Source organism: Lissotriton helveticus, chromosome 9 (genome assembly GCF_964261635.1).
Source record: "Lissotriton helveticus chromosome 9, aLisHel1.1, whole genome shotgun sequence".
Taxonomy (NCBI): Eukaryota; Metazoa; Chordata; class Amphibia; order Caudata; family Salamandridae; genus Lissotriton; species Lissotriton helveticus.
In genome coordinates, this window is record NC_136070.1 from 323,348,350 (window position 1) to 323,375,616 (window position 27,267).

Here is a 27,267-nt window from a genome sequence, read left to right on the forward strand (position 1 = left end):
TAACATTTTTATTTCCTGTCTTTTTGATATCTCTATTTTTGTACGTGGCAAAATGACGTACGTATCCCAGGAATGGAAACAGAACCGATTTAGTGCGCGAACCAACAAACGAGAAGCAGAGAAGTGGCAACAGAAAGGAGGTGGAATCACCAGAGAGGCATAAGCAGAGGGGGGGGGGCCTCGGGAGAAATGAAGTGAATGGCAGCCGTTTTATGTATTATATGTCTTATTTTTAACAAACTGTACCTCGCAGAATTGGTAGTAACATGGAAACAAGTTACTGTAAATCTGTGCTGGTTTACTTAATTGGTCACATATAACCTGCATTTTAAGAAAGATTATCGAAATAAAGCCCCTGTAGTGGAGATTTATGTTTCAGGGTGTACTACTGATAATATAACACAAGTGGCTAATGTACTTGCTGCAGAGATGTGAGTGTGACCCCAGTCATCTGTCCGAATCATTAAATTGCTCAGATGGTGACCGATTCCGCTGCATCGAAATCAATGTAAGCTGTGCAATACAGATGTCTACTTAATGTATGGAACCCAGTCCTGCTAATGCATTTTTGGCACAGATCCTTGTTCCAACTGAAGGTCACAAGTTACAATCAAGTACAACAGTTCAGTCAGTTATGCAACCATCCGAACAAATGAATGTAAAATTTAAGGAAGCAGTTTGAATCCTTGTAGATTTCAAATGAATCCTTCTTTATGGTAAGGTTGACAAATCGGTTTAGTTGGTTAGTAACACGCATTTATTTAATGCTAAAAGCGGAGTTGTGTGCGCCAAAGATCGCTATTGTTACAGCAGTTACACACAGAGACAACCCTGGCCTTCTTAAAGACACACAAAGACCAATTAGACACACACGCAGTCTGAGTCGGCGATGGGGAGAGGCGGTAACAGAAGTAATATTCGTCAAGGGTAAAACACAGCGGGAACGTCGTTTTACAAAATTACACGTGCACGTTAATGATATTCAGTTTCCTGATCGTAAAAATATCCCGATTTATGAGGCGGACCAGAATGCTGAGCTGGCAGGGTGGGAGCTGCAAGGCCTGGATATGCGTGCAGGCTACAAGGCTGCATTCACTAATACTAGGAGTGTCAACTTTCACGTCGGTGTACTATGTGGTTTGAGCAGCACCATACAGACCAATCCACCAAATTAGGCAACACTAAGCGGCGTTGGCACATTTTGTTAGATCAGCTCACTTGTGCGCAGTGCGCGAGCCTGACACTACAAGGCAAGTTTGAGCGTGTAACCCCCCCCCCCCCCCGCCCACACACACACACACCTCCCAAACAGAAGTTGAGAACACGTGGCAAAAATGGTGCATTCCACAACACATGTTTTAAAATATATATTCAAATGTATTAGTTGTTAAAGCATGGCAATAATGACCTTATGGTGCACCAGGATACCCAAGGAGAACACAAAAGTAAGATGTCATGCATTAAAGAGGAATTTAAATAGAACATAAGAGTACATATTCACTGTTATGCACTGCTGAGAAGCTGAAAGAACATTTTGAGGGATGTTAGCATCCTCCACACCAATAAGCGGCAAGGCAGGTGGAGCCCGGTACAACATTTTGGGCACTTCCCAATGAACTCCCCCTCACACAGATTCCCTCACTTTCCAACAGTGACACTAATCTTTCCATAGTCCCTCTCGCATGTATTTCATTTGTTTTCTAGTAACTCTCATATCAGTATAGGGTGTTGGAAAAGTTACATCACACACAGACATACAGAGACAATGAATCAAACATGTGTAATCAGTGTGTCGAAAATGTTACATAAGACAAAGGTGACTACAAGGTGTAGGATTAAAATGACATACATACTGCTAGGTATTTAAAATTTTTTTTTTAAAGAGTGCTTGGTCTGGGGAAGCACAAGCTCAGGATTACAAACGTAACACAGTGGTCAGGGTTGGCATTACTACTAATAATTAATTTCTACCCAAACAAACACTTTTTAGTGACATTAGGAGAACGACAGACTGGGGTTAAAACATAACTTTCTAACCTGTATTATGCAGTTTGCATGTGGCTCTTTGATGGCAGTTCATATCTCACAGTGCCACATTATGATTGTAACTTACTTATGAACAAGAAGTAACAAAAGGATATCTATGACAGAAGCAGTAGCCCACTGAGCTATCTACATAACATACAGTTCTGCAATCTGCATGGTACACGTTCTTTGTAGCAGGCATGTTAACCCTCTGCACTACTTTAGTTGAGTCAAAACTACCGCTAGACAAAACTCGGATAGCGCTCCAGTAAGAACATTATTAACCAGAGTTATCTTGACATTTATATTGTTGCCTGTAAACCGTTGGATATAAAAGGAACTCTGCAGCGGGTGCATTTATACTGATAACAATTCGCAAAACACAGTGCCCCCCAGCTCAGGGATAAACTGGCCCCCAGGAACAAAACTGGCCCCTGAGGAACGAAGCTCGCTCCCACTCTTCCAGAGTCCCAGGGAAGCGCCCAATGCCTGCTACGGCAAAACCAGTCCTGGGTTGCTTGTGTTCCGGTTCAGGGAAGACCTGGCTTGGCCGTTCAGGCTGGACTGTACCCATTTAGAGCATGGCCAAGGCTGATTTGCATATGGCTGGGTCCAAACTGAGGTGGCTTGGTGAGCAAAGGAACGATGGGTTGGAGTGCTACCCTGAGTGTTTGCCAGTGGTTATATTTATTGCTAGCAGCCTCCCATCACCTTTTGAGCGTTTCATGTACGGCCCTAAATGAAATGGGTATGCCCAGAAGTCGGTCCTATCCTCCTTGTCACTTGTACTAATCTATATCTGGCTGATGAGCCCATAAAGGCAAAACCATTAATGGATAGCTTGGATTCCGGTTCAGGAAAAAGCTGGCTTGGAAGTTCAGGCTAGACTGTTCCCATGAGATGCAGGGTCAAGGCTGATGTGCATATTATGACTGCGTCTAAACTGAGGTGGCATGGTGAGCAAAGAAACAATGGGTTGGAGTGCTACTATGAGCAGTTGCCAATGGCTAGACTTATTGCAAGCAGCCCCCAATCACCTTTTGTGTTTCCCCTTTTTAGGTCGTGCCTGGGCAGCGCATGTGCTGCTCTCCGAGGCATGATGTATACAGGTATGAAATACAAGCTCAGCCCATTTCCCACTAATCTTTTCAATTGGCTCCTGTTACTGTGCTTTTGAAATCATTGCTGTTGATCGATAAATAGGCTTAGTAGTCCCTCCTTGGTACCGCCTTGCATGCATTTGTAACCTCCCATGAAGACTGAACGTTTTACTTGTGTTGTTACACAGTTTGCTTTATAGAAGCTGTGAGCACTATTTTCTTTAATGATCTAACACTATTCCACCCACAACGTGCTTTCCTACAAGGCAGCACGCCGCCCGCTTTTATATTTTTAATAGTAATGAATTTATTTGATTTGAAGTAATCTTTATTTCGGCCAACGGCCATAAAAGAGACACATATATACATTCATCAATTCATACAATTAAAACACAATATATACGTGAAATCAATTGAGGCAATAATGACATTAATATGGTGTAAAATTAATTCTCACCAATGAAATCAAAGACATAATTCATTCAGCGGGGAAATACAAATTTTTAGCAGCAAAATTCACTATTAAAATGTATCCATCTTCAAAGCACCTGTCCCATTTTCTTTCGGACAATAAACACTGAGTAAAGAAACCTACTGATACTAAATACAATAAACTGTGCAGTATTTGTTTTTAGGATCCTGTATGCTACAAAGCAAGATCTAGTTCCTAAAAGAGCACACATGGGTTTGAGCCATCTTTTCCGAGCTTTCAGATATGCTTTACATATGAACAACATATGGACCTCATTCTCTTTACATAAATCTGAGCACATAGGACATCTCTCACTTGTACTATTAGGACAATCCAGTTTTTTATTTGTCCAACGCTCAACGTTAGAGTTCAGCATGAGGTTCCCATACCTAAACTTCTGGAAGAGAGTTTTGGCTAGGGGCGGCTCTATTTCGTCCAAGAACAGTTCAAAACATGGTTCGCTTTTGAAGGTTAGGAAGTTTCTTGTTAGGGTGCCAATTCTACTGTCATGAGTGTGTCTATCATTCATAAAGCACCAATATGCTCTTTTTACAGTATTTTTAGCAAGAGTTGGTAAATTCTCTGGATTTTCCCAAAATGAACTCAACCCCAAATTATAGAACCATTTTTTAACATGCCCGAACCACCGAAGGGAATTGAAAGTATCTAAATTTAATACTTCTTGAAGACCCTTTCTGTAATCTACCAGTTCCGGAGTGGACCAAGTCCTTATCCAGAACATTAGCGGTCTTAAGATAGCTAGGTGGTCGGTTCGTTTGAAGTTCAAATCGAGATGGAGAGGTATTAGTGGTGTGCTGGTTGGGACCCTTACAATTGATCTCATGAATTTGTTATCGAGGCCTTGAAAGCTCTCCTTGGCCCAAGGTCCCCATATCTCAGCCCCATATAATGCTGCAGGCTGAATCTTGAATTTAAAAAGTTCAAGTACAGGAGTTATACTTTTGCTTGTACTAGCATTCAATCTGCAGTTTATAGGTTTTACATTATGGGCATATGACACCTTACTTTTTTCGATTTGAGCCTTCCATGTTAATTTAGAATCGAGTACTACCCCCAAATAAATAAAATTCTCCACAGTACCTAAAGTTTCCCCATTCAGGGTCAAGTTCCCTTTATCCGGTCTAATAGGGTTTAAAGCCATACATTTTGTTTTATCAACATTTATTTCTAGTCCTTTGGTCACACAGTAACTGCTAAAGGAGTTTAGGAGTGCCTGGAGGCCCTTCTTGGTTTGGGATATTAAGATGGTATCATCCGCGAAGAGCAACGCAGGCACTCGCTCTCCATTTAGTTGTGGCGAATCGTTATTGCAAGCATTGAGATAATCAGGCACATCATTAACAAAAATAGAAAACAAAGTGGGGGCCAGGACGCATCCCTGTTAATTAACAACACAGTCAGCTTTAACTATAGCGATGATGCTTATTTATTTATTTATTTACAGTGTGGTCCGCTTTCACTATAGCGGCTACGCTTATTTATTTAATTTGCCGCTTGGTCTGCTTTAAGTTTAGTGGCAGCGCTACAGAACCTATAATTATTTATTTTTCCTTTTGGGTGAAAGCACCCCATACCGCGCTTTCATTTTAATATTGGCCGCGCTCTTTTCTTTAGACGCTGGTCACTGTAACCTGAATAGGGCGAGCAGCATCTAAAGAAAGGGGTGCAGCCACCATAAAAGTGGTCTCGCATTTGCGAGAGTTTGAGCTTTTGGCATTATAAATAACAATGCCTTTTATATGTGTGTTCCTTTTAAAAACACATAAATAAAAGGCATTGACATTTACAATGCCAACAGCTTACACTCTCGCAAATGCGAGACCTATTGCATTGAAAATGCTTGTTTTCTAAGGCACAGAAAGAGGCTCTCCAGGCCTGCAGTCATCTGTCAAAGATGGGCTTATTGTTGAACATGGAGAGATCTCAAATGATTCCAGCTGAAGAACTTCAATTTATTGATACTGATCTAGCATCAGCATCCCTTCCTGACAGCAGATGTCTTTATTATCAGGCTCATCTCTCTAATCTATTCACACAACTGTATGCTTCTACTTGAGAATGGTTGAAGTTCACGTCTACATGGCATACACATCATCAGTAGTACCCTGGGCTCAGGTACATGGGAAACCTCTAGTTCTCATCTGTTGAAATATTGTTCTACCGAGTTCCACAATTGCAACTAGCCTGTTTCAGTGACTCCTTCAAATTCCAAAGACATAGCTTGGTCGTAGGAACCAGACCATCTTCAAATGGGGTTCCTTAGTGAATGCATTTCTGGTATCATTACAACTGATGCAAGCCATTGCGGTTGGAGAGCCACCTTGGAGAGTCAGGAAGTTGAGAGCATTTGGTCTCCAAACGAGCAGAACAACTCTTTAAATTGAAGAGAAAACTCATCAATGTATCTATGCTTGCAGGAGCTCCTTTCATGAATTGTAGAGAAACATTTGTTAATAAGAACAGACAACTGTATCATGGGTGTATCATATCTGTATGGTTAGTCTCATGAGCTGTCCAAGCTGCAGAGCAGGGATCGTATTAGGTACAGTGCCCTGTGGGGCAACGGATGTGTGCGCCCCTTAGGCACTCTGGTATTACAGAAGGGACTAGAGCTGTTAGTGTGACCCTCTTTGTAATACTGCTAGTGCTAGCCCTATGTTGACTACATTTTCTTTTTTAAATGGGGCATGGGTCCATGCAAATGAGTACCTCACAGCATGTAAATATTGTTGCAACTATGCACATATGGGTAGTTATATAGGGGGAGGGGGGTTTCTGCAGTCAATAAAACCTGACGAGGTGTCCTGTGCAGATATGTATGTATAAGTTAATTTCAGTTTTTAGTCATCAAACAAATCCTCCCTTCAACCTTTGTGCCATTCCTCTCTCGGACTCATCCCAAGCCATTTGGACCATTATGAACCCCCAAACATACCTCCCAAACTTTCCCCTTCTATTTTAGCCATGTCACCTAACTAACTGGTACACTAAACCATTACTTACAAAAACAACTTACCTAATTAGCCCTTACAGATCTATTCCCATCATTCTATCCCTACTCTAAACTCAACTAAAACACAAAAAATCAAGAGCACGGGGGCGTGGCCAAGATGGCGACGGCATAGGACGCTCTTTCGAGTCCCCTCCGGCGCCTAACCCAGCATAGCCTTGTCTAGCATCGTTCCCGGGGTGCTGGCCGACTCCGGATGACCAGCGGAGGTCACTGATATCGGGGAGCGCGGTCCGGTGCTTCCGGCGGGACGGTGAGACGCCTGTGACAGCCGGTGGAGGAGCGGCGGATTTCGGCCTTAGAAGCACCGGCCTTGCGTGAGGAAGGGGCCGGCCTTGCGATCCACAGCGCCCGGACTCTGCGGGGCGGAGTGCAACCTCGAGTCTCCCCGGTCTCGCCCACTGCCTGTGGGGGCTGAGACGAGCAATCGAGAGAGGGGCGGCTGCCCCCACGGGGAACCTGTGGCGACCGGTGGGCGGCAGCTGAGGCGTCGGACCTGACGCAGTGGAGTGCGGTCCGGGCTGTTGGCAGGGCCGAGTGCAGCCTGGAGCAACCGGTGGCGGAGTGAACAGGACCCGGTATTGAGCGACGACCCGGAGCTGCCGGCGGGTCTAGACGGCGCCTGGACCCGCTGGTGGAGGTGAGGCGGATTCCGGCCTAGTGAGCACCGGCCTTGCTTGGAGGAGGGGCCGGACCTTAGGCTCCACAGCGCCGCAGACCCAGCAGCCTTGGGCTCTCTGGACATATCCACTCCAAACGGACGCTGGGATACGCTACCTGGGAGGGGCGGCTGCCCCGGGTGACCTGAAGAGACCGGAGGATAGCCACTGGGGAGCCTGGCAACCGGGACCCACCGTGGGCAAGAGTGGCGGTGCTGCCCACGTCGCCGCTTGGGCCGATCCACACTGGCCTCCCGGCCGGACTTTTTCTCCCATTGAGGGGCGTGCTTTAGCCCCGGAGGGGGTGAGAAGGGACACTGCGAGAACCAGGGATTCGAGGCCTGAGACTCCCCAGCCTATGGTGACAGTGGAACTGGGCTCTTTGGCTTCAGGCGGTGGTGGGGCCCGCTGCAGTGGAGCGGGGAAGGACCAGACTTTGCGCACTCTGCGGCCTTGAGCTGCTCACTCCGGAGGCGCAGTATTGCAGGTTGAAGGAGCACCCTCCTGGCGGGAACCGTCTGCTGCGCCATCTGGGCTGGGCGGTGGCCTACCCGCTCACACACGAACTGGGTTGGATACGGGGGGAGCCCTGCACTGCTTCTGGATGCTTATGACTGGATCAACATTGGGAACTCGCAACGCTTGACCCCCCCCTCTTCTATTGGGGTAGAGTGTGCGTTGGAGGAGCCTCCGTACAGCCGTACAGGTACCACCTGCAGCAAGAAGCTTGGAGGTGTTCTTTGGCAGAGGAGGAGAAGACATAATCCCTGGTGGGATCGACTAGAGGGGGGTGTCGTTCGGACGGCTGTCCCGGAGACCTCATAGCGGAGTTCCACCCTTCAGTCCGGAGTAGTGTGGGGGCCGCCTTGGCCTCGAACTGTGAAAAGGGCCCCACGATGTCCAAAACGCTTCGTAAGGGGAGACAAGGGAAAGAGGGTACCTCTAAATCATCGCAGCAGCCAGCTTCTCCCGGAGCCAGTGGATCGTCCAGGCAATCAGATGATGAGGCACCTGCCACCAAGGCCTTCATGACTGACCTATTCGCCTCCATCAAGGAGGACATCTCTGAACTCCGCACTCAGCTGGCATCGGACCTCCGGGAGGTACGGAGAGATGTGGATGGCATTGGCGAACGGGTGGCGACGCTGGAAGATCACGACCTGAGTGTGGCGAATGACGTGCACCAGCTGCAAGACATCATCCGTCTTACGGAACAGAACCTGGACCTGCAGACCCACATGGAAGACTTGGAGAACCGTTCACGGAGGAACAACATCCGCATACGCGCGGTCCCATGGGATGGAGAAGCGGGGGACTTGCGTGGATATGTCCAGGCCCTTTTTTTGCAGATTCTAGATGAGGAAGATGTTCAGGACATAAGAATGGACAGAGTGCATAGAGTTGGGTTACCCAGGCGAGGAGGGGGGCCCCCTCCGGACATCCTCGTTTGTGTGCACGACTTCCAGGTAAAGGAGCGCATTTTGCGGAAGGCCAGAGCTATCCCGTCCTTGCAATTCAGGGAGCATCGCCCCCAGCTCTACCAGGATCTGGCGGCATCGACACTCAAGAAGAGAAGGGAGTTCCGTCCGGTAACGTCTTTCCTACGGGAGCGTAACATCTCATACTCATGGGGCCATCCGTTCCGTATCATCTTTCGCTGGCACAATAGGCTGGTGCAGATTCCCTCTCTTCAGGTGGCGAAAAATCTATTAGGCCTGGATGATGTCACGCCCTCCCAAGAGGCACACACCTCACCCTCAAGGAGACGACGTCGGTCATCCTCCTGGCACAGAGTGGGTGCGTCTCCGGACCGGAGGCGGCCGGATCGCGCTGCTAGCTTGCAGGAAAGAGGGGACGCGGTGGCTTCGGTGGCCTCAGCCACGCTTGCGGATTCTCAGCAAAGCTCTGGAGCGGCGTGATCCCTGAACCGCTGATAGTGCGGCGCCGGAGGGGCTCATGTATTCCGGTTCCGTGGGTATGAAGGTACTTTGTGAGAAGACACCCCGGACCGTGGCCTTGGGAGTCCCACATGGAGTCTCCCGTCCCCCCCCCCCCAGTGACTACACGGTGCGCTGCACTGTTCTGGGACTACTCGTTGAGACTGCTAAGTATATCTATGTGTTTTTGAGTTGGGGGGAGGGGGGAGGGAGTTGTTGTGGGGGGCTGGGTGGGAAGGGGTTGGATGGGAGGAGGGGTGGTGGTGCCTGGTGTGCATGTACGGAATGCTTCTCTATCGCTGTGTCCAGTTTCCGGGGGCTCCTGGTGGTTGGGCTTCTAGGTGGGAGTATCGATGGGATGGTTGCTGTTCATGATCTTGAGTTGTTGGACACTGGAGGGGAGGCAGGATTCAGTGGGGCCGAGTGGTGAGGAAAGTGTCGGACCGGGCCGGTCTGTATCCTGGGGAAGGGGGCATCTGCATTACACAGCTGGAGGGGGGTTTTGAGATTCCCTTATGCCGCTTAGTATAGGGACATGGAATGTCAAAGGCCTTAACTCCCCTCAGAAACGCCAGAAAGTTTGGAAATATCTTACTAATCATCACCTGGATATTGTGGGACTCCAGGAAACCCACTTGGCGCGTAAAGATGAACTCCGGCTGCGCCATAGGCAGTTCCCGCTGATCTATAGATCTTCTGCACCCACTAAACATAGGGGAGTGGCGCTTCTCTTTAGAGCATCCCTACACTTCCAGCCTTTGGGGATTAGCTGTGACAAGGAGGGAAGATGCCTAATGGTCAAGGGAATGCTCAGGGGAGTGACATGTACGTTTGTGGTGGTGTACGTCCCCAATTCGGGACAGAATGCTTTTCTCCAGGACCTGCTGGACAGGGCGGGGGACTTTGTTGAGGGTCTTATGGTACTAATGGGTGACTTTAATATGATTTGGGACGGAGATCTGGACAGCTCTCGGGCACAGAGGGCGGGGGCAGGGGTGTTTTCCACTGAGACTCAGGGAATGATTGGTGAACTTGGCTTGGTTGACTGCTGGAGATTTCTGCACCCCCAATCGCGCGACTACACGTTCTTCTCCCATGTCCATCACTCCTACTCCAGGCTTGATCATATCTTTGCGAGTCAGGCCCTCCGAGGGGATATCCGAGACTCCAGCGTTTTCCCTTTGTCTGTATCGGATCACAGCTTACTGGTACTAGGACTGCGCTGGCCGTCTGGGGGGGGACGGAGTGAAGAAATGGTATTTTCCACCGGCACTTGTCAGGGACGACATTTCCTGCAAGGAATTGCGCAAGGCGATAAGGGAGTTCCGAACTCTCAATCCGGCATCGGACACCTCCCTCTTTAACACCTGGGATGCGTGTAAGGCCTCCATCAGGGGTACATGCCTTCACCTTAACGCCAACCTTAATCGATTGAGGCGGAAGGAGCGGGAGGACCTGGAGACGGAGCTGACTGCCCTAGAGCAGGCTCACAAAGCCAACCCGTCTAGGCTTACTTTGAGGCCACTGACTGCAGTGAGGGGTACATTGAGGGCCCACTATGCCAACCGTGCGGAATTTACCCTGCTTCGGCTTCGACGCGTCTCCTACTCTCAGGGAAATAAAATAGGTAGACATCTAGCCCGGCAACTGCGAGATAAACGAGAAAGAGAGTATGTAGGTGGCATCTTGGACCCTTCTGGAACGCTTCACCATAGTGATGCAGATAAGGCACTCCTCTTTGGCCAGTTCTACGAGACACTTTACAAGGGTGACTCCCTGGACCAGGCCGCTCAGGATCGCTTTCTGGCTGATCTCCCCATTCCACGGGTTTCGAAAGAATGGAATGACTTACTGGCGGCCCCTATTTCTAGGGAAGAGGTGTTGGAGGCTATCGGGGACCTTAAACTTCACAAGGCTCCCGGTCCGGACGGCTACACGGCGCTGTTCTACAAATCCTTTGCCACGGAACTGTGCGAATTTTTGGTGCCCCTCTTCAACGAAATGGCTGTCACGGGTCGCACTACGGGCTCCATGGCCGAGGCTTTGATTTCCGTGATACCCAAACAGGGGAAGGAACCATCCCACTGCTCGTCCTACCGCCCGATAGCTCTACTCAACGTAGATGCTAAGCTATACTCTGCTATTCTTGCTCGTAGACTTCGAGATCTGATGCCGGCTATCATTCACCCTGATCAATCAGGATTTATTAAGGGGCGTCAAACGCACGATAACCTGAGGAGGGTGATTCACCTCATTGAGAAGGCCACGAGGTTTAGTCTCCCAGCGGTGCTAGTGGGGTTAGATGCGGAGAAGGCCTTTGACCGGGTGGACTGGAACTTCATGTTCCGCACCTTGGAGGCCTTCGGCTTCTCGCACCAATTCATCACCATGATTCGCGCGAACTATAGCACCCCTTGCTCCAGAGTGATAGTTAATGGACACCGCTCCGCCGGCTTCGCTCACACCAGAGGTACGAGGCAGGGCTGTCCTCTTTCGCCTTTGCTCTTTGCCTTAAGCATTAAGCCTCTGGCCATCGCGATACGCGAACAGGAGCTGATACAGGGCCTTCCCTTTTCGGGGGAACAACATAAGATCTCCCTTTTTGCGGACGATGTGCTCCTCTCGGTGGCGGACCCGATGCAATCTCTGCCGCACGTTCAAACCCTGCTATCTACATTTGAGGACGTGGCCGGTTTCAAGATTAATTTTGATAAATCATACATCTTGAACTTGACGCTTCCGCCGGCCGAGTTAGAGCGGTTGCGACCGCTGACGCCATTGGACCTCCCTGCTTTACTTAGGGGTCCGACTGACAACTTCTGTTGGCTCCCTGTTCGCAGCGAACTTTCCGCCTTTGTTATCAGCTGTAAGGGGGGAACTGGATAGATGGAAACCGAAATACATTACTTGGCTGGGCAGGATCCATGCCATCAAGATGGTCCTCCTCCCTAGGTTTCTGTACCTTTTCCAGGCCCTCCCTATACCGATGGAGATGGACTTCTTCCGACGGCTGAAGACCCTCCTGCTGAAGTTCATCTGGCAGGGTGGCCGGGCACGTCTCTCCTATGTGATTCTGAGGCGCCCAAGGGAAGAGGGAGGAGTGGGCCTCCCGGACATGCACCTGTACTATAAGGCCGCGCAAATGCGGGTCTTGGTGGAGTGGTCGCAGCAGGAATCTGAAAAGCACTGGCTGCACATGGATAGGAGTGTGGCTGGGAGGTCGATCTGGGACCTGGCTTGGAAACCTAAACCTGACAGGCCCAGGAATGCTTACATCAGTACTCCCACGGGCACTGTGCTGAAGGTATGGGACACGGTTTCGAGAGACGAACGCTGGACGTCGTTCCTCTCCCCCTTCACTCCTTTGCATTTCAATCCGGCTTTTCCGCCGGCACTGCAGGAGGGACCCTTTCGGCCTTAGAGGGAGGGCGACTGTAGGGCCCTTACACATCTTTTCCATGGCACGGAGCCTCTCACATTCCCTAATTGCATGCGGGATTATGGCCTGCAACACACGGAACACTTCCGGTATACCCAGTTGATCCACTGGGCCACCTCGCCCGGCCTGAGAGGCGGCTACGAGACCACCCTCGCCTTTTGAAGCATTTCTTTTGCGGACGGCTACAATGAGGGGAACGATCTCCTTTCTATATAAGCTGTTGCTTGACACAGAGGTCTCCCCTCGTCCCCGCTATATGGACCACTGGGAGGGTCAGCTGGGTAGGGATATAGCGGAAGCAGAATGGAAGGGTCTCTGGCGAGACATTAAGACCCACAATCACTCGGCAGACCTCAGAGATGCCCACTACAAAACTATGTTTGATTGGTATCTCTACCCCTCCAAACTTCATCGCATATTCCCGGCGACTTCGGATCGCTGCTGGAGGGGATGTGGCTTATTGGGCGACTTCCGCCACATCTGGTGGGACTGTCCAGTCATTTGACCCTTTTGGACCGAAATTCTATCCCATATCAAAGATATGTTGGGATATCCGATTCCGGACTCCCTGTCCTTTGTTATCTTGGGTCTCCGAGATCCGTTACTGGAACATCAGACGAAAGCAGATAAACAAATCATGTGGCTGTGTTTGGGGGCGGCTAAGCTAACGCTGGCTGCGGCCTGGAAAAAGCCGACAGCCCCGGCAATGTCCCTTTGGCACGCTAAGTTATGGAGGTTGATGAGCATGGAGCGAATGGCGGAAATATTCTTGGGCAACTTTAAGAACTTTATGTTCCGGTGGGGACCTTTGGTCAGGTTTTTGTCGACTGGTCTGCCATCTGCTGTGTGTCCATCGACCTTACGATCGCTCCACCTTTTCCAAGTCTAATTACCCGACTGCTATGAATGTGTCACGATGACTGCGAATGTGAGCTGGCGACACCACCCGGGGGGGGGAGGAGGGGGGGGGACGGTGAGGGAGGTGGGAAGGGAATATAGTTGGGGGTTCTGTTCTTGTTGCGGCACTGCTGGACTGAGGAAGAACCTGCTTGCACGGGTATTCTCGTGCCATTTCGTTTCATTGGATTACTCTTCCTCAGGGTAGAAATTGCAGAGACATAAAGCACTGTCTGGTGGCTGGATCTCTTACCGCTCGCTATTCTCCCAGCATCCGCTTAGAGCGTCTCGCTGGTATGTGAGACTTTTCCATGGATGTGCTGGACGTTCCTGCTGGGCTTGTGTATGTACTACTGCTATAATGCCGCTTATTCTTTTTTCTGTCTTTTTCCTAACTCTGTCTCTTCCTTTAAATACAATAAAAACAACTTTTACAAAAAAAAAATCAAGAGCACGAACCTAACACAAATAATGCACAAAGAAAAAAATTACTAATCTGTTAAAAATTGACGTTTAATCTTGGGTTCTGGAGTAATGTGCTACTTGCCACAAAGCGATTCAATGCCTCACCAGGGGTAGTAAGTGCAATATAAATTACAATTTACAAATTACAACTAGGTAGTGAAAGTTTACACTGCCGACAGGTGGGACCCAGGATTACCTCCTTAGCCAGTTAGCTAAACAAATTAAAATTATCTTGGGCAGAGATTGACCGGTTATCTCTTCGTGCAGCTTACATTACAAGTCAACAGACCAAAACAGTAGCAGGTTAAGAAGACTACAGCCAATGTCAGTCAACTGTTACCTACTGGAAACAACCTTTCAGTTGCTTTTCAATCATTTGGGTCTGTCCTTGATAGATATGTTTGCCTCGAGACACAGCTCTACTTCCCAGGTTTTATTTTTGGAGACCTAGTGTCAGGAAGTGTGGGGATTAGATGCTATGATTTTCAGCTGGCCCAAGTGTCTTTTCTACCTTTGTCCTCCAATTCAAAGGAGGAGGTAGGATTAGTGAACTTTATTCGATCCATATTAAATACTGATCATAAGAGTACAAAAAGAGTAAAAAACATTTTTATCCAAGTCAATTTGCACAATTCCTGTTTGGAATTTGACACCAAACATGCTAAAATTCATAAAAAATTAATTTCATGAATACTAATTACAAATATCCACATTACATTTGGGTTAGTAAAGCTAAAAAACAGTTCATCAATATTCACAAGGCATGTACAGAGAGTACACACTCACTGAAACTTTTATACATATAAAAAAACTAGAATAAATAACACTCATAGAATAGTAGTTTCGTCTCTTGTGCCGGGGCGTATACAATGCATGTACTATCTCATAACGTATTCAAGCTGTGACTCCTCACCCCTATTTAAGTACAAATATTTAGAGTTTTCCTTCTCCTTAGACATGCCAGTAAAAAGGTACCTATTGAAAAACATACAAATGGATCCGAGAGTTTCTTTAAGAAATATAATGCAGGACGGCATTGGTTGAAATTCCTTTACGTTGAAATTCCTTTTCTTTAAAATTGGGCATAAAAATGTAATACATTCTTTTTTATAAAACCTACAGAAGAAGAGTATATGGAGATCAGACTGCTCCGATCCACAGTCACAGGGACAAGGTACCACGCCAGCATGTCTACACCTCCTCAAGGGGAAACCTAGCATGAGGGGGATTAGATTCAGCCGGAATCTAATCAAATTAAATCTATGTTGTGAGTTTCTTATATGCTCTAAATATGAATAACCCCAGATGGTATCCCCGGGGAGATATGATGAATAAGTTACTTACCTTCGGTAACAATATATCTGTAAGAAACATAGGTTAGTTATAGATTCCTTACCTTAGAATTACCCCCAGGCGTCAGACTGGATCCGTAGAATTGTTTTGTCAGCAGTATCCCTGCGTGTTGAAAGGTGGCGTCGGTTGGCTCCGTGTTCGTTGTTGGCGTTGTGGTCCCCGAGATGACATCGCGTCAGCCACTTATATGCCGACCCCTCGCGCGCTGACGTCAGTTTTGTACACGACCTTCCACGCCGAGCCATGCAAGCCACTGACCACTGGTGCACAAAACTAGGCCCCCCAAGAGAAATCCTTAACCCTAGAAGTCAGTTCGCAGAACGGGGAGGATTGGTGGGGCGGTAAGGAATCTATAACTAACCTATGTCTCTTACAGATATATCGTTACCAAAGGTAAGTAACTTGTTCATCTGAAAGAAACAGTTTGTTATAGATTCTTTACCTTTAGAATAGATACCCCAGCAATACAAACCCCGGAGGTGGGTCTGCGAACCAAGTTCACACCAGTAAGTCCTGGAGAACACAACGGCTAAAAAAGCAGTCTCTCCGGACTTGGCTGTCTGGGCAGAAGTGTTTAGTGAACGTGTGCAGAGATGCCCACCTAGATGCCTGACAGATGTCACTGAGGGGGACTCCTGATCCCGAAAGCAGTAGTAGCTGCCGTCGCCCTGGTGGAATGGGCGTGCGGGCCCACTGGAGGCTCCTTCTATGCCAAGGAATAGCAAGCCTTAATGCATAAAACAACCCACCTAAACATGGTCCATTTGTGCATGGCCCGACCTTTCTTGACGCCCACGTAGACCACAAAGAGTTGGTCATCCACCCGGAATTGTTTGGTGCGATCCAAATAAAAGGACAGTGCCCGTTTTGGACCCAAACGGTGGAGCCTCTCTTCTTCTTTTGAAGGATGCAGAGCCAGAAAGAAGGTGGGCAAAGTGATGGTTTGGCCAATGTGGAAAGAAGTACTCACCTTGGGAAGAAAGGAAGATCTGGTTCTTAGTACGGCCTAGGTCGGATGAACAGCCAGGAAAGGAAGTTTTGAAGAAAGAGCATGGAGCTCACTCACCCTGCGAACAAAGGTATTGGCAACCAGAAAAGCAGTCATTAAGGTAAGATGTCTGAGAGGACAGTTATGAAGAAGATCAAAGTGAGCGCACATAGCGTAAATCAGAACCAAGTTCAAGTCCCACTGAGGCATTACAAAGGGAATAGGAGGAAAAAGAAGAGTAATGCCATTGAGGAAATGATTTACAACAGGGGACTGGAAAAGAGAATGCTGATCAGGAAGCCTACGAAAGGGTGAAATGGCCGAGAGGTAGCCCTTAAGAGTGCCCAGAGCAGATCCTTGGTGGGCCAAATATAGAAGGAACAAGAGAACCTCAGAAAGAGGGGCAGAGAGGGGATCCATAGCCTTTGCTGCGCACCATGCCACAAATTTGTTCCATCTACCGTCTTCGTGGAGGGACGCCTGGCTGCCAAGATAACATCACAGATTTCGGGAGGCAGGTCAAACAACATCAATTGCCGCTGCTCAATTTCAACGCAAGGAGATTTGGGTGGAGGACTGTCCCTTGCTGCTGCGACAGAAGATCCTCCCAAAGAGGCAGTCTGATCGGAGGATTGATGGCCATGTGTAGCAGCTCGGGATACCAGACTCTTCGTGCCCAAGCCAGAGCCACCAGAATGACTTGGGCCCGTTCGCGCTCGGTCTTCTTCAGCACTCTGGCCAGAAGTGGTATAGGTGGAAAGGCGTATAGAAGAGCACAACTCCACTCACGTCGAAAAGCGTTGCCTAGCGAGTGCCGCCTTGGAAATTCACTCCAAAGCAAAAGACCTAATGAGATCTTTTTTAGCTGGCCGCACCCAGACAGTCCAGCTAGACACTTTCCTATCTGAACAACTGGCTCTACCTTGTGGTGTCCCTCAAGGCTCATCCCTCAGTCCAACCCTTTTTAATATCTATGTCACTGATTTGGCATGGGTAATTAAAGATTGGGGGATGAGCCTAACATCCTACGCTGATGACACCCAGTTAGTTCTTACCATTAAGGAGAAAGGAGAGAAAATAGCAGCCAATTTTCAGCAAGGTATGATTGCCATCAGTAATTGGATGTTGGAAAACTGCCTCAAATTAAACTCCAATAAAACTGAAGTCATGACCTTTGGCAAGCTTACCCCCACTTGGTCCGATACATGGTGGCCCACGAACCTAGGCCCCCCCCCCCTCCCATTTACCAAGGTTAAAAATCTAGGAGTTCTCTTAGACAACAAACTCACTTTTTCATCCCACGTTAATTCCATTGCTTCCTCATCATTTTTTAAACTGAAAGCAATTAAAAAGATCCTTCCTTTCCTCCCTCCCAATTCTGGTAAAACACTGGTCACCTCATTCATCATGTCCTCAGTGGACTATTGTAATGGACTTTTGGTCAATGCACAAGAAAAGGTCATCAAAAACTGCAGTCTATACAGAACGCCGCGGCCATACTGCTTTCGAAAACCCCTAAATTCAAACCTATTGCTGACACCATAAAAAACATACCACTGGCTCTCAGTCAAAAATAGGATAAAGTTTAAGGCGCTCTGTATCGCCTACAAAGCCACACACAAACAAGGCCCACGTTTTCTCATTGACCAGTTCAAATTTCATGTTCCTAACCGATCTCTCCGATCAATGAACAATCTCACCATGACGGTTCCCCGCACCAGAACGGTGGCCTGGGGTGATCGCAGCTTTTACGTTTCGACGGCAAAACTCCGGAACTCCCTCGATCCAGACATTAGGCCTGCTCCCACTCTGACTGTTTTCAGGAAAAAAATAAAAACATGGCTTTTTAACCAGTAACTCATATTCCCTTTCATTCTGCCCTCATTCATAGCGCCGAGACGCCCTTGGGCAATTGTTCGTGCTCAACAAATCACATAAATAAAATAAATAAAATGCGAAGAATTGCTGACATTACGCGTTCTCTTCAGTGGCAAATAGATCTAACCAAGACTCTCCCCACTGTTTAAAGAGACCTTGCGCCACCTGCGAGGGAAGATGCCATTCGTGATCCATCATGCATCTGCGGCTGATCTCGTCCACCCTGACGTTCAGCGAACCTGCCAGGTGTTGAACAACCAGGGATATGCCCCGATGTTCCAGCCATGTCCAGAGGTGGTGGGCCTCTTGACATAGGGTCCACCCGTCTTGTTTGTTGGTGTACCACTTCGCGGTGGTGTTGTCCATGAACACCTGCACTACTCTTCCTCATACAGAGGGAAGGAATGCTTTGAGTGCAAGACCAATTGCCCAAAGCGGACATATGAATAACACAGAACACCTTGGGTCTAAACAGCTAGGTGGAACGTGAGAGGTGGAAAGAATGAAAATATGTCAACAGGTGAAGGTAGAGAGGAGAACGTCTCTTATCAGTACCCATCATTCACAAATTGTGAGATTTCGTCATTTGGGACTGACCGCCTCTCGCTCAGACATTCAGTCTCGATGATTGACTGAGATATCTTTAGCTAGTTGAAAGACTAGAGGATGACTGTTGACTCAGCAGAGTCTCCTCTACTACCACTTAGATTGGACATTACCGGTGGAGTATAAGAATTGCTATTTTTGACAATTTTCACTGTATTATAATTTTTCACAATTTTGGTTATTGGCAGCAGCTCTTTAAATTCTTGCCTTTTTGGTCCTGATGAATGCCCCGATACGTGTAGATCTTTGGGAGGGCAGAAACATGTCGACCTATAACACAGTTTAACATTTGACAACTTCGAGTGTTAATAGACTGCTTTTTAAACATGAAAAGGGCTCTCTAAGAATAAAATGGTAATTGAGTCCCCTTAGTCATTCTTAACACACTTTTTGTTCGTATAATTTAGCGCTGCACATTTTCGATTTCTTTGTTAGGATCCCTCTTCACACAGCATGAATTTGTGCCTATGGGTTTTTTGGTAGACTCTGCTGAGTCAACAGTCATCCTCTAGTCTTTCAACTAGCTTAAGATATATGCAGGCACCTTCACCTGTTGACATATTTTCATTCTTTCCACCTCTCACGTTCCACCTAGCTGTTCAGACCCAAGGTGTTTTGTGTTATTCATATATCTGATAGGGGATACACACCTTGCAGGTCTTTAAACAACTCCCTGAGACCTACCATAATGTTTTGTTTCAATTGCCCAAAGCCCCAGAAGGTTGATGTAGAGCCCAGACTCTGACAGAGACCAGAGCCCTCTGCTCTCCGCCTCCCATCTGCCCCATCCCAGCAGTGATGCATCGGTCACCACTGTGAACTCTGGTTGGGGAAGGGAGAGGGATCTGCAGTCGACCCAATGCTGGTTTGTTAGCTACCACTACAATTGGTGAGCAGTGCTCTCCGAGATCTGGACACAGTTGGACAGGTTCTCCTGATAATTGTGCCCACTGGAGCTTCAGGTACCACTGCAGAGCCCACATATGCCACCTGGCATGGTCCACCAGCAGGATGCAGGAATGCCAGCAGGCCCAGTACCCCGAGGGTCATCCTGACAAAACCCAGGACAGAGGCTGAAAGATCGGAATCATAGCCAGAATATCCTAGACTCGCTGTTCGGGAGGATAGACGGAAACTGCGCCGTGTCCAGAACCGCTCCAAAGAAGAGGAACTTCTGAGAGGGAGTCAGGTGTGACTTCGGCACATTGATGGAGAACCCCAGAGAATGCAGGAGGTCGGCCGTAGTCTGGAGGGGGAGACGACAGCCTGGGGCGAGCCCGCCTTCAACAGCTAGTCGCCGAGATGGGGAAAGACTGGACCCACTGATTTGTGCAGATGAGCTGCGACTACCGCCATCACTTTTGTCAACACCCGAGGGGCGCTGGTAAGACCAAAGGGGAGCGCGGAAAACTGAAAATGCTCGTGGCGGTTGGTAACGCCGGCGGACTGGCAGGACGGGGATGTGAAACAGGCATCCTGCAAGTCCAACGCTTCCATCCAGTCTCTAAGGTCGAGGGCAGACAGGACCTGAGCTAGCGTCAACATTTTGAACTTCTCCTTCCGGAGGAAGCCGTTAACGTTCCTGAGATCCAAGATAGGACGCAGGCCTTTGTCCTTCTTGGGCACCAGAAAGTAGTGTGAGTAGCAATCACAACCTACTTCTGGGGCAGGAACTAGCTCAATGGCTCGCTTGGCCAAGAGAGACATAACTTCCTGTTGGAGAAGGGCCACATGATCCTCCGACATGCGATGGTAATGAGGTGGCATGGCTGGAGTGATAGTCTCAAAGGGGAGGGTGTAGCCCCTTCAGACTCTTTGCAAAACCCACCTGTCTGACGTGATGGTGCACCAATGGAGGAGGTGATGGCGAATCCTGCCGCCCACTGGCATTTGGTGGCTCTAGAAGATCGGACTAGGAAGGTTTGGAGGCTGCTGCAGAGGGGGTGGTGGTGGATTGGCCCGCTCGCTGGCCCCCAGTACCACGACGGTGGTTGCCACCTCCCCGGCGCATAGGGTTGAACAGCTTGCGCCGGGCTGTGGCCCTGGTTGGAACATGGTGGGGCACCCCTTCCGTAGCCATGAAAGGGGCTGTAACTCGTGAGTCCTTGAAGTGCTCTAGTGCATTGTCTGCCTTGTCGCCGAACAGGCGACGGCCATCAAAGGGCATGTCCATAAGGGTAGCTTGGACATCCCCAGAAAAGCCAGTTGACCTCAGCCAGGTATAGCGTCGAAAGGCTAATGGTGTGGAAATCGTCCTGCCTAGCGAGTCGGTGGTATCCAGTCCACAGCGAATAGTAAACTTTGCTGCATCTCTCCCATCGGCAACTGCACAGGAGAGTACGGCCCAGGCCTCCATCTCGGCACTGGGGCAGCAGTTGCGCCACAGGATCCCACACGGAGTTGGTGTAACGGCCCAACAGACATGCAGTGTTTACCGACCGCAGCCCCAAGCTGGAGGGAGAAAACATCTTCTTCCCAAGATTGTCCAGCTTTTTGGATTCCCTATCAGGTGGGGAGTTAGGGAATGAACATTTAGATGTGAGGCTTGGACCACCAAGTTCTCAAGGGTAGGGTGTTGGGAAAGTAAAGCGGGGTCGCCCGGAGCCGGGCGGTGGCGTCAGGCAATCATCCTATCCACAGGAGTCCCTTTGCTCATCCTGGATCAAAAGGATGTCAGTGAGGGCTTCATTAAACGGTAGCAGGGGCTCCGAAGAGCTTGCTGCCGGTTAAAGCACCTCTGTCAGGAGGTTAGTCCAGACTGCCACCATAGGTAGCTCGAGGTTGAGAGCCTCAGCCGCCCTACGCAACACCACAGTGTAAGACGCTCCCTCTTCCATAGTCAGGGTAGGAGGAGACAGCATGCTAAGGTCTGGTGAGGTATCCAGACCACTGGCTTCCCCCAGTTCCTCTCTCCAGTCCGGTTCGTAGCCTAACTGGTCAGTAAAAGGGTCTCCAGACCCCTTCCAGTCCTCCTCACCTTCCTCTGCCTGCCAATCTGGACTCAAAAAGCCATGGTAGAACAGTGGCACAAAAGTACCAGTAGGTGCCAGATCTGGCGTCGGATGACGCCAGTCTGGCTCTGTGTCTACATCGAAGTGGAGGCTGGGGTGGACACAGGCTGGGGGCACAACGGCATCGGCTGTGGACGTGGTGCCAGTGGAATCTGCACCTGCGGAGGTGTAACCAGGTCGACTGGCGCCGATACAGATCCAGGCCCAAAGGCGCGCCGGCAGACTCGGGCTGCCCAAAGATGGCATGCATCGCTCCTTGTCCCGGGAATGGTGGGAGAACTCAGAGTTGACCCTTGGGGCTCCGCACGCGGAGCCGCGGAAGGGGCACCACCCCGTCGCATCAGCAGACCGATGGGGAGAAGTTGAAGAGCGACGGTGCTTCTTCGACTTCTTCTTGTGCTTCGACTTACCAGAGAAGTGCGAAGACTTGGAAGAAGACTGGTAGTGGTGGCTCCGTAACCTGTCCCTCAACCTACCACGCGACCGGTACCACGAACGGAGCCGACTGCCAGGCCTCTAGAAAATTTCAGGACCGCTCCTGCAAAAACTTCGGATTCATTTTTCATTGAAACCGGGCATCCCTGACGTGCACCAGGAGTCGAAGACTCAAAATCGACGTTGACAAAAGTCGGCAAAAAGTCAGTCAAAAAGTGACTGGAGGTACCGCTCTCTCTGGATCTGCGCTGGCTGGTGCAGAAAAAGAAAAAACTGGCGTCAGCGTACGATGGCGGCGTATAAGTAGCTGCCACAAAGTCATCCCAGCGTCCATAATGGTAACGACGAACGCGAAGCCGACCGAAGCCACTTTTTGACACGCAGGGGTAGTGCTGACGAAAAAAATTCTCCGGATTCAGTCTGACGATTGGGGGTAATTCTAAGGTAAAGGATCTATAACTAACTGTTTGTTTCAGACACAACTTCACAGTAACCTTAGAATAATTTACATTTTGGGGTTCATGTTTCAATTTCGCTAAAAATATATACCTCAGTTTTCGCTTTGATATTGTACTACAAAGCCTCGCGTTGGTAAAACAATTCTACCAATCCAAGTACCATCAGTGAGCATCTCATATACCAGAGCCAGGGGATTTTACGAGTATTATCCAGATCTATACAATTTTTAATTATGACCTGGGTCAGGTTCACGGTGTCCCTGCACCAGATTGAATGCCACAGGAGTACCGGGGAAATCTTGATGTTATCAATCGAATACAGGATTTCCAATTCGAGGTGGTAGTTGTAATTTGAATGAGATAGGGACGGCAAACAATTTCTTGTAAAATCTATCCTTCAAAGTTTGGAGTTGGATTGCCGGGGACGTCCCCCATAACCCTGCCCCGTAGGTTGCTGCTGTTACTATATTAGCCTGGTATACCTTTTTTAATGTTCATAGTGGTTTAGACCCTAGTCTTTTGTAAAGGACCGGATTGCTTCTATACCCCGCTCCATTACTAGCACCCTATTATTCACCATAGGTGCCCATGAATGTTTTTTGTCTAAGTGGCCCCCTAAGTATGGGAAGGAGTCTACAACCTCCACTCTTTGTGTGCATATTGTGAAGTTCTGGGATCTTCTTGAAGATGGAGTCCCTATAATAAGGACAAAAGACTTGTTCACCTTCAGTCCCAGTGAAACATGAATGCAACGTAGGCCGTTATTAAACGTTGAAGGGACACCCCTTTTCTTGCAATTAAAACTGCATCATCAACGTATGTTAAAATGGGTATAGTAGTGGAGCCAAATTTAGGGACATTTGGGGTTACTCCAAGAAGGGCTGCCTCAACTCCATCTGTATATATAGAGAATAAAAAGGGGGCGAGGACACACCCCTGCCTAACACCTCTTTCAATCTTAAATGGGCAGGTTTGGGTGGATTACACAATCAAACGCTTGGCTTAAATCCATACACGCTATAAAAATCTGACAGGGCTTCGCTCTAGTATATTTCCCAGTTTTGAGGGTTAGATTGAGGCACTGATCTATAGTGTCCCTACCACTCTGGAAGCCATACTGTGATTGTATTATAATATTGTTTTCGCCTTCCCATTCTTCTAATAAACGCCCCACAAGTTTTGCCGTGGTGTCTAGTAATGAGATCGGCCTGTACTCCACTTTCATAAAGAGGGTCCCATCCACTCAATAGAATTGCTTCCATACACTAAAACAGTACACTAGCAATTCTAATTCAGCTACTTAAAGGGACACCAGGTCTTCTTGGGTCTGCTTTTAAATTTCTTACAAAAATAAAAGTGTTTGCCACTGCCACATGCAAACCCATTACTATTTCTAAAAAGAAAGGTTCATTTTATCTCCAGTTGTGCAACAGTGACAGGTTTGTGAAAAAAAGAATAAAAAAACTCTTACATGCACCCGTCAAAAGTACAGGCCTATAGAAGCATTGAAATGTATTGCATATTAGGGCGAAAGAAATCTGGAAATCTGGAACCAGCACATCAAGCTACCAGACTTGTCCAGTGTAATGGCTTCCGATATTCACAAGGCAAAGTAACCCAGGGTGTAAAATGAAAGTAAGTCCTACCCTATGACATCGATCACCTCAAGGAGTTCGGGATCTTTCAGCATGCATAGAGAAATAGGCTGCCAGAGGTTGTCGCTGGCTATGATCCGCACTCTCTCCAGGTCATACTTATCCATGGTGTACCTCAAGAGCTTGGGGAGAAGAAACAGTGTTGAAAGGGCAGAGGGTGAGAAACAAAGAAAAAAGCTTTTAACAATCTGGAGGCATTCAGCATCGAACAGGGATCAGACGCATTTCCCCACTAACAAGTCATAGAACACAGAGGAACACTGCAGCACTTCTTCATCACTAGACAGCTTGAATTAAAGTGTATTATAAGTACTGTCTTGGATGACAATGTTATTAGTTATTAATCAAGAGTGACAATAGAGAAGAACACCAGATCTCTACCCATCACAACTTTTTTGCTCTTGATAGAAGTGGTCCAAGTGTGGAGTTTGGGGTTAAAAATAGATATCCAAACTTGAACACCATTTCCAAAATGAAAATAACAGTTGAACCAAATGACAGTTTATAGGAAAGATAGAAATGAGTAAGTCCCTTTTATTTTGGGGCCAGGTTATTGGAAAAGTAAAATAAAGGGAGAAAATCCAAATTCTTGAAGAGTGGTGAATTACATGAAAAGCAACGAATATAATGGACAATGTGAGTCATTTATATTTCAACACAGGCTAACTTGAGATTCTTCTTATCTTGTGAAGTCATTAGGATCATGCTTCATTGGACGCATGTTCCTCTTTAAAAAAAAAAAAAGAAAATCCAGAAAAGCATGTCGGCTAAATGGGTCTTTCCTAATTTGCATTCATTTTAGCCGTGTAAGTGATGAAATGTCCAGAACTTTATAGTCAGAGATCGAAGCCCTTTAAGATGCAACTGAAGCCTGTTGCTTGGCCACACCAACTCTCCTTTACGTGTATGAAATCTATATGGCAAGGAATCTTCTTGAACAATCTTAGTGGCTTTTAAGGCAGCTAGGGAGGTCTCGTCCTGCAAACTAATAAGCATATTTTTTAAAAACATTTTTTTATGGTTTTCAAGCAAGTGGGAACGTGGGCTCAGAAATGGGTGAGCAACCCATCAACTAAGAGTGTATGACCAGTGCAGATTTAATCCCTATATCTCATTTCCCGTTTCCACATATGTTATGTGTTCCAATACGTCCACAGAGATCTACAACCCAATTCTTCTTCATCCAAAATTCCAAATTTAAGCCTTATTCAGTAAGCTTACAAACCCGCTTCTGTTCTTACACAACAAAACCAACAAATATACCCTCACAAATCATCCAACGGCCATTCTAATCTTATTAGAGCATGGACAAACTGTTTGGTGTTTCAACTCAAAGTAAGATCAATTAATGATATTACAGAATGTGTATCTACAAGTTAGCCCATTACTGGCTCTGCCTTTTCAACTACATTGCTCCTACAAGTTGATCCTTCACCCCCAAACACAGGTGTTTTCGAAGCAGAATTCTTCTCAGTCACAACAATCTCAATTCAAAAAAATCCAAGTCACCAAACATCTAAATCTTTCACTCTAGGAGCGAGACCAGCCAAGTTTAAGAATAACCCAGCTTCTGCCAACTTGTTTCATCTATCTAGATTAATATTAGAGACTACCTTCAGCTTCAGTGGTTTGAGGTGTTATGCCCCCATATTTGGTATCTTTACCAGAGTCACGTTTCTGCTGATCATTAAGACTGTTGTAACGAAGACCATTTATACGAAAAAATACAGTGAATGAGCTTTGGGTTTGCTCCCTTTTGCTATTGGCTTGTTTGGAAACTGAAATTATGTTCAAGGTGTTTTGTAAAGTATATAGATTATAATCTGCATCTTACTTACAATGCTTTTTGGAATGGTTAAGCTTTGTGGTACCGCCTGGACTATAGCATAATGAGATCCAGGAAATAGCAATTAATTTCACGTTAGACAGCCGCAGGGTGTTGGATGCACTCTTCTTGTAGGTCCAATTTCCTGTTCTTGTGCCCTGGCACAAGTTTGACACAAGTAGACTCGAGCATCCAATTTTAACAATTGCAGCACAGCTGCCATGTTCCCAAGGCACTGAACAATTTTCTGTTGGGCAATTCCACATGGTAGATATGGACAGATATGCATAGGTCACCCAGCAGAGATGAATATCCCGTCTGCCCCCCTCCCTCCAAAACTTACCGGCCGCCACTGACCAGATCATTCCTCAGAGCTCAACAAAGAATTGTGAAGGCTCAAATGATATTAAAAAACAGTATGTCTAATTGATTCTGTTACCCTTAGAGGTGGCAATTATAGCGTAACTGTCTTTCTTAACTGAAGCACAAGCTTGTCATTCTTCATTGATCCTCAACATCAATCACCGTATCCGACCAAAACCAACCCCTGTGCTACCCTTATACGAAGGTGGCCATCATCCACATATTCTTGAACCTCTTGTTTTTCCAAATTGCCCAAAGAAGGTGCATTACCTGAAGGACTTCTGAAACGCAGTACTTGTCTATTAGGAATGGAGCATTACAAAACAGCCTTCACTCAAATAATTTAGAGTGGGGTCCCCAGTTTCGATAAGGTGGGCCCCTAGCCGGTCAGGAATGTAGCCCTCAATTAGCAGTTATGTTTAAAAGTAAGATAATAATTCCACAATAATAGCTTCAAAGTTCTATTAGGAGACTCTTTATGCACATCAAGCACCAGTATATCACACTGATATCATATTACTTATTTAAACAAAGCAACACATCTTGGAAGACTTGTTAGGAAACTGTTGAAGTTAATGTGAAGAGCAGTTGTAATTTCCAAAGCATACCAATTATGTGAGATGCTGATGATAAATATAAAAAGGAAAATAATTTGGACCTTCTTAGGGTA

At 47.4% G+C, this 27,267-nt stretch overlaps 1 protein-coding gene across 2 annotated transcripts in view; it reads right to left on the reverse strand.

Moving 5' to 3' along the window:
- The window catches only part of GALC (galactosylceramidase), a 360,459-nt gene that overhangs the window by 63,158 nt on the left and 270,034 nt on the right, over positions 1–27,267 (reverse strand). The window contains exon 7 of one of the 2 annotated variants that reach the window (XM_078660006.1): positions 24,401–24,531. The exons of the other annotated variant lie outside the window; for it this stretch is intronic. Within the exon in view, the coding sequence (XP_078516132.1) occupies positions 24,401–24,531 (131 nt within the window). The remainder of the gene's footprint in view (positions 1–24,400; positions 24,532–27,267) is intronic. 2 annotated transcript variants of the gene reach the window in all.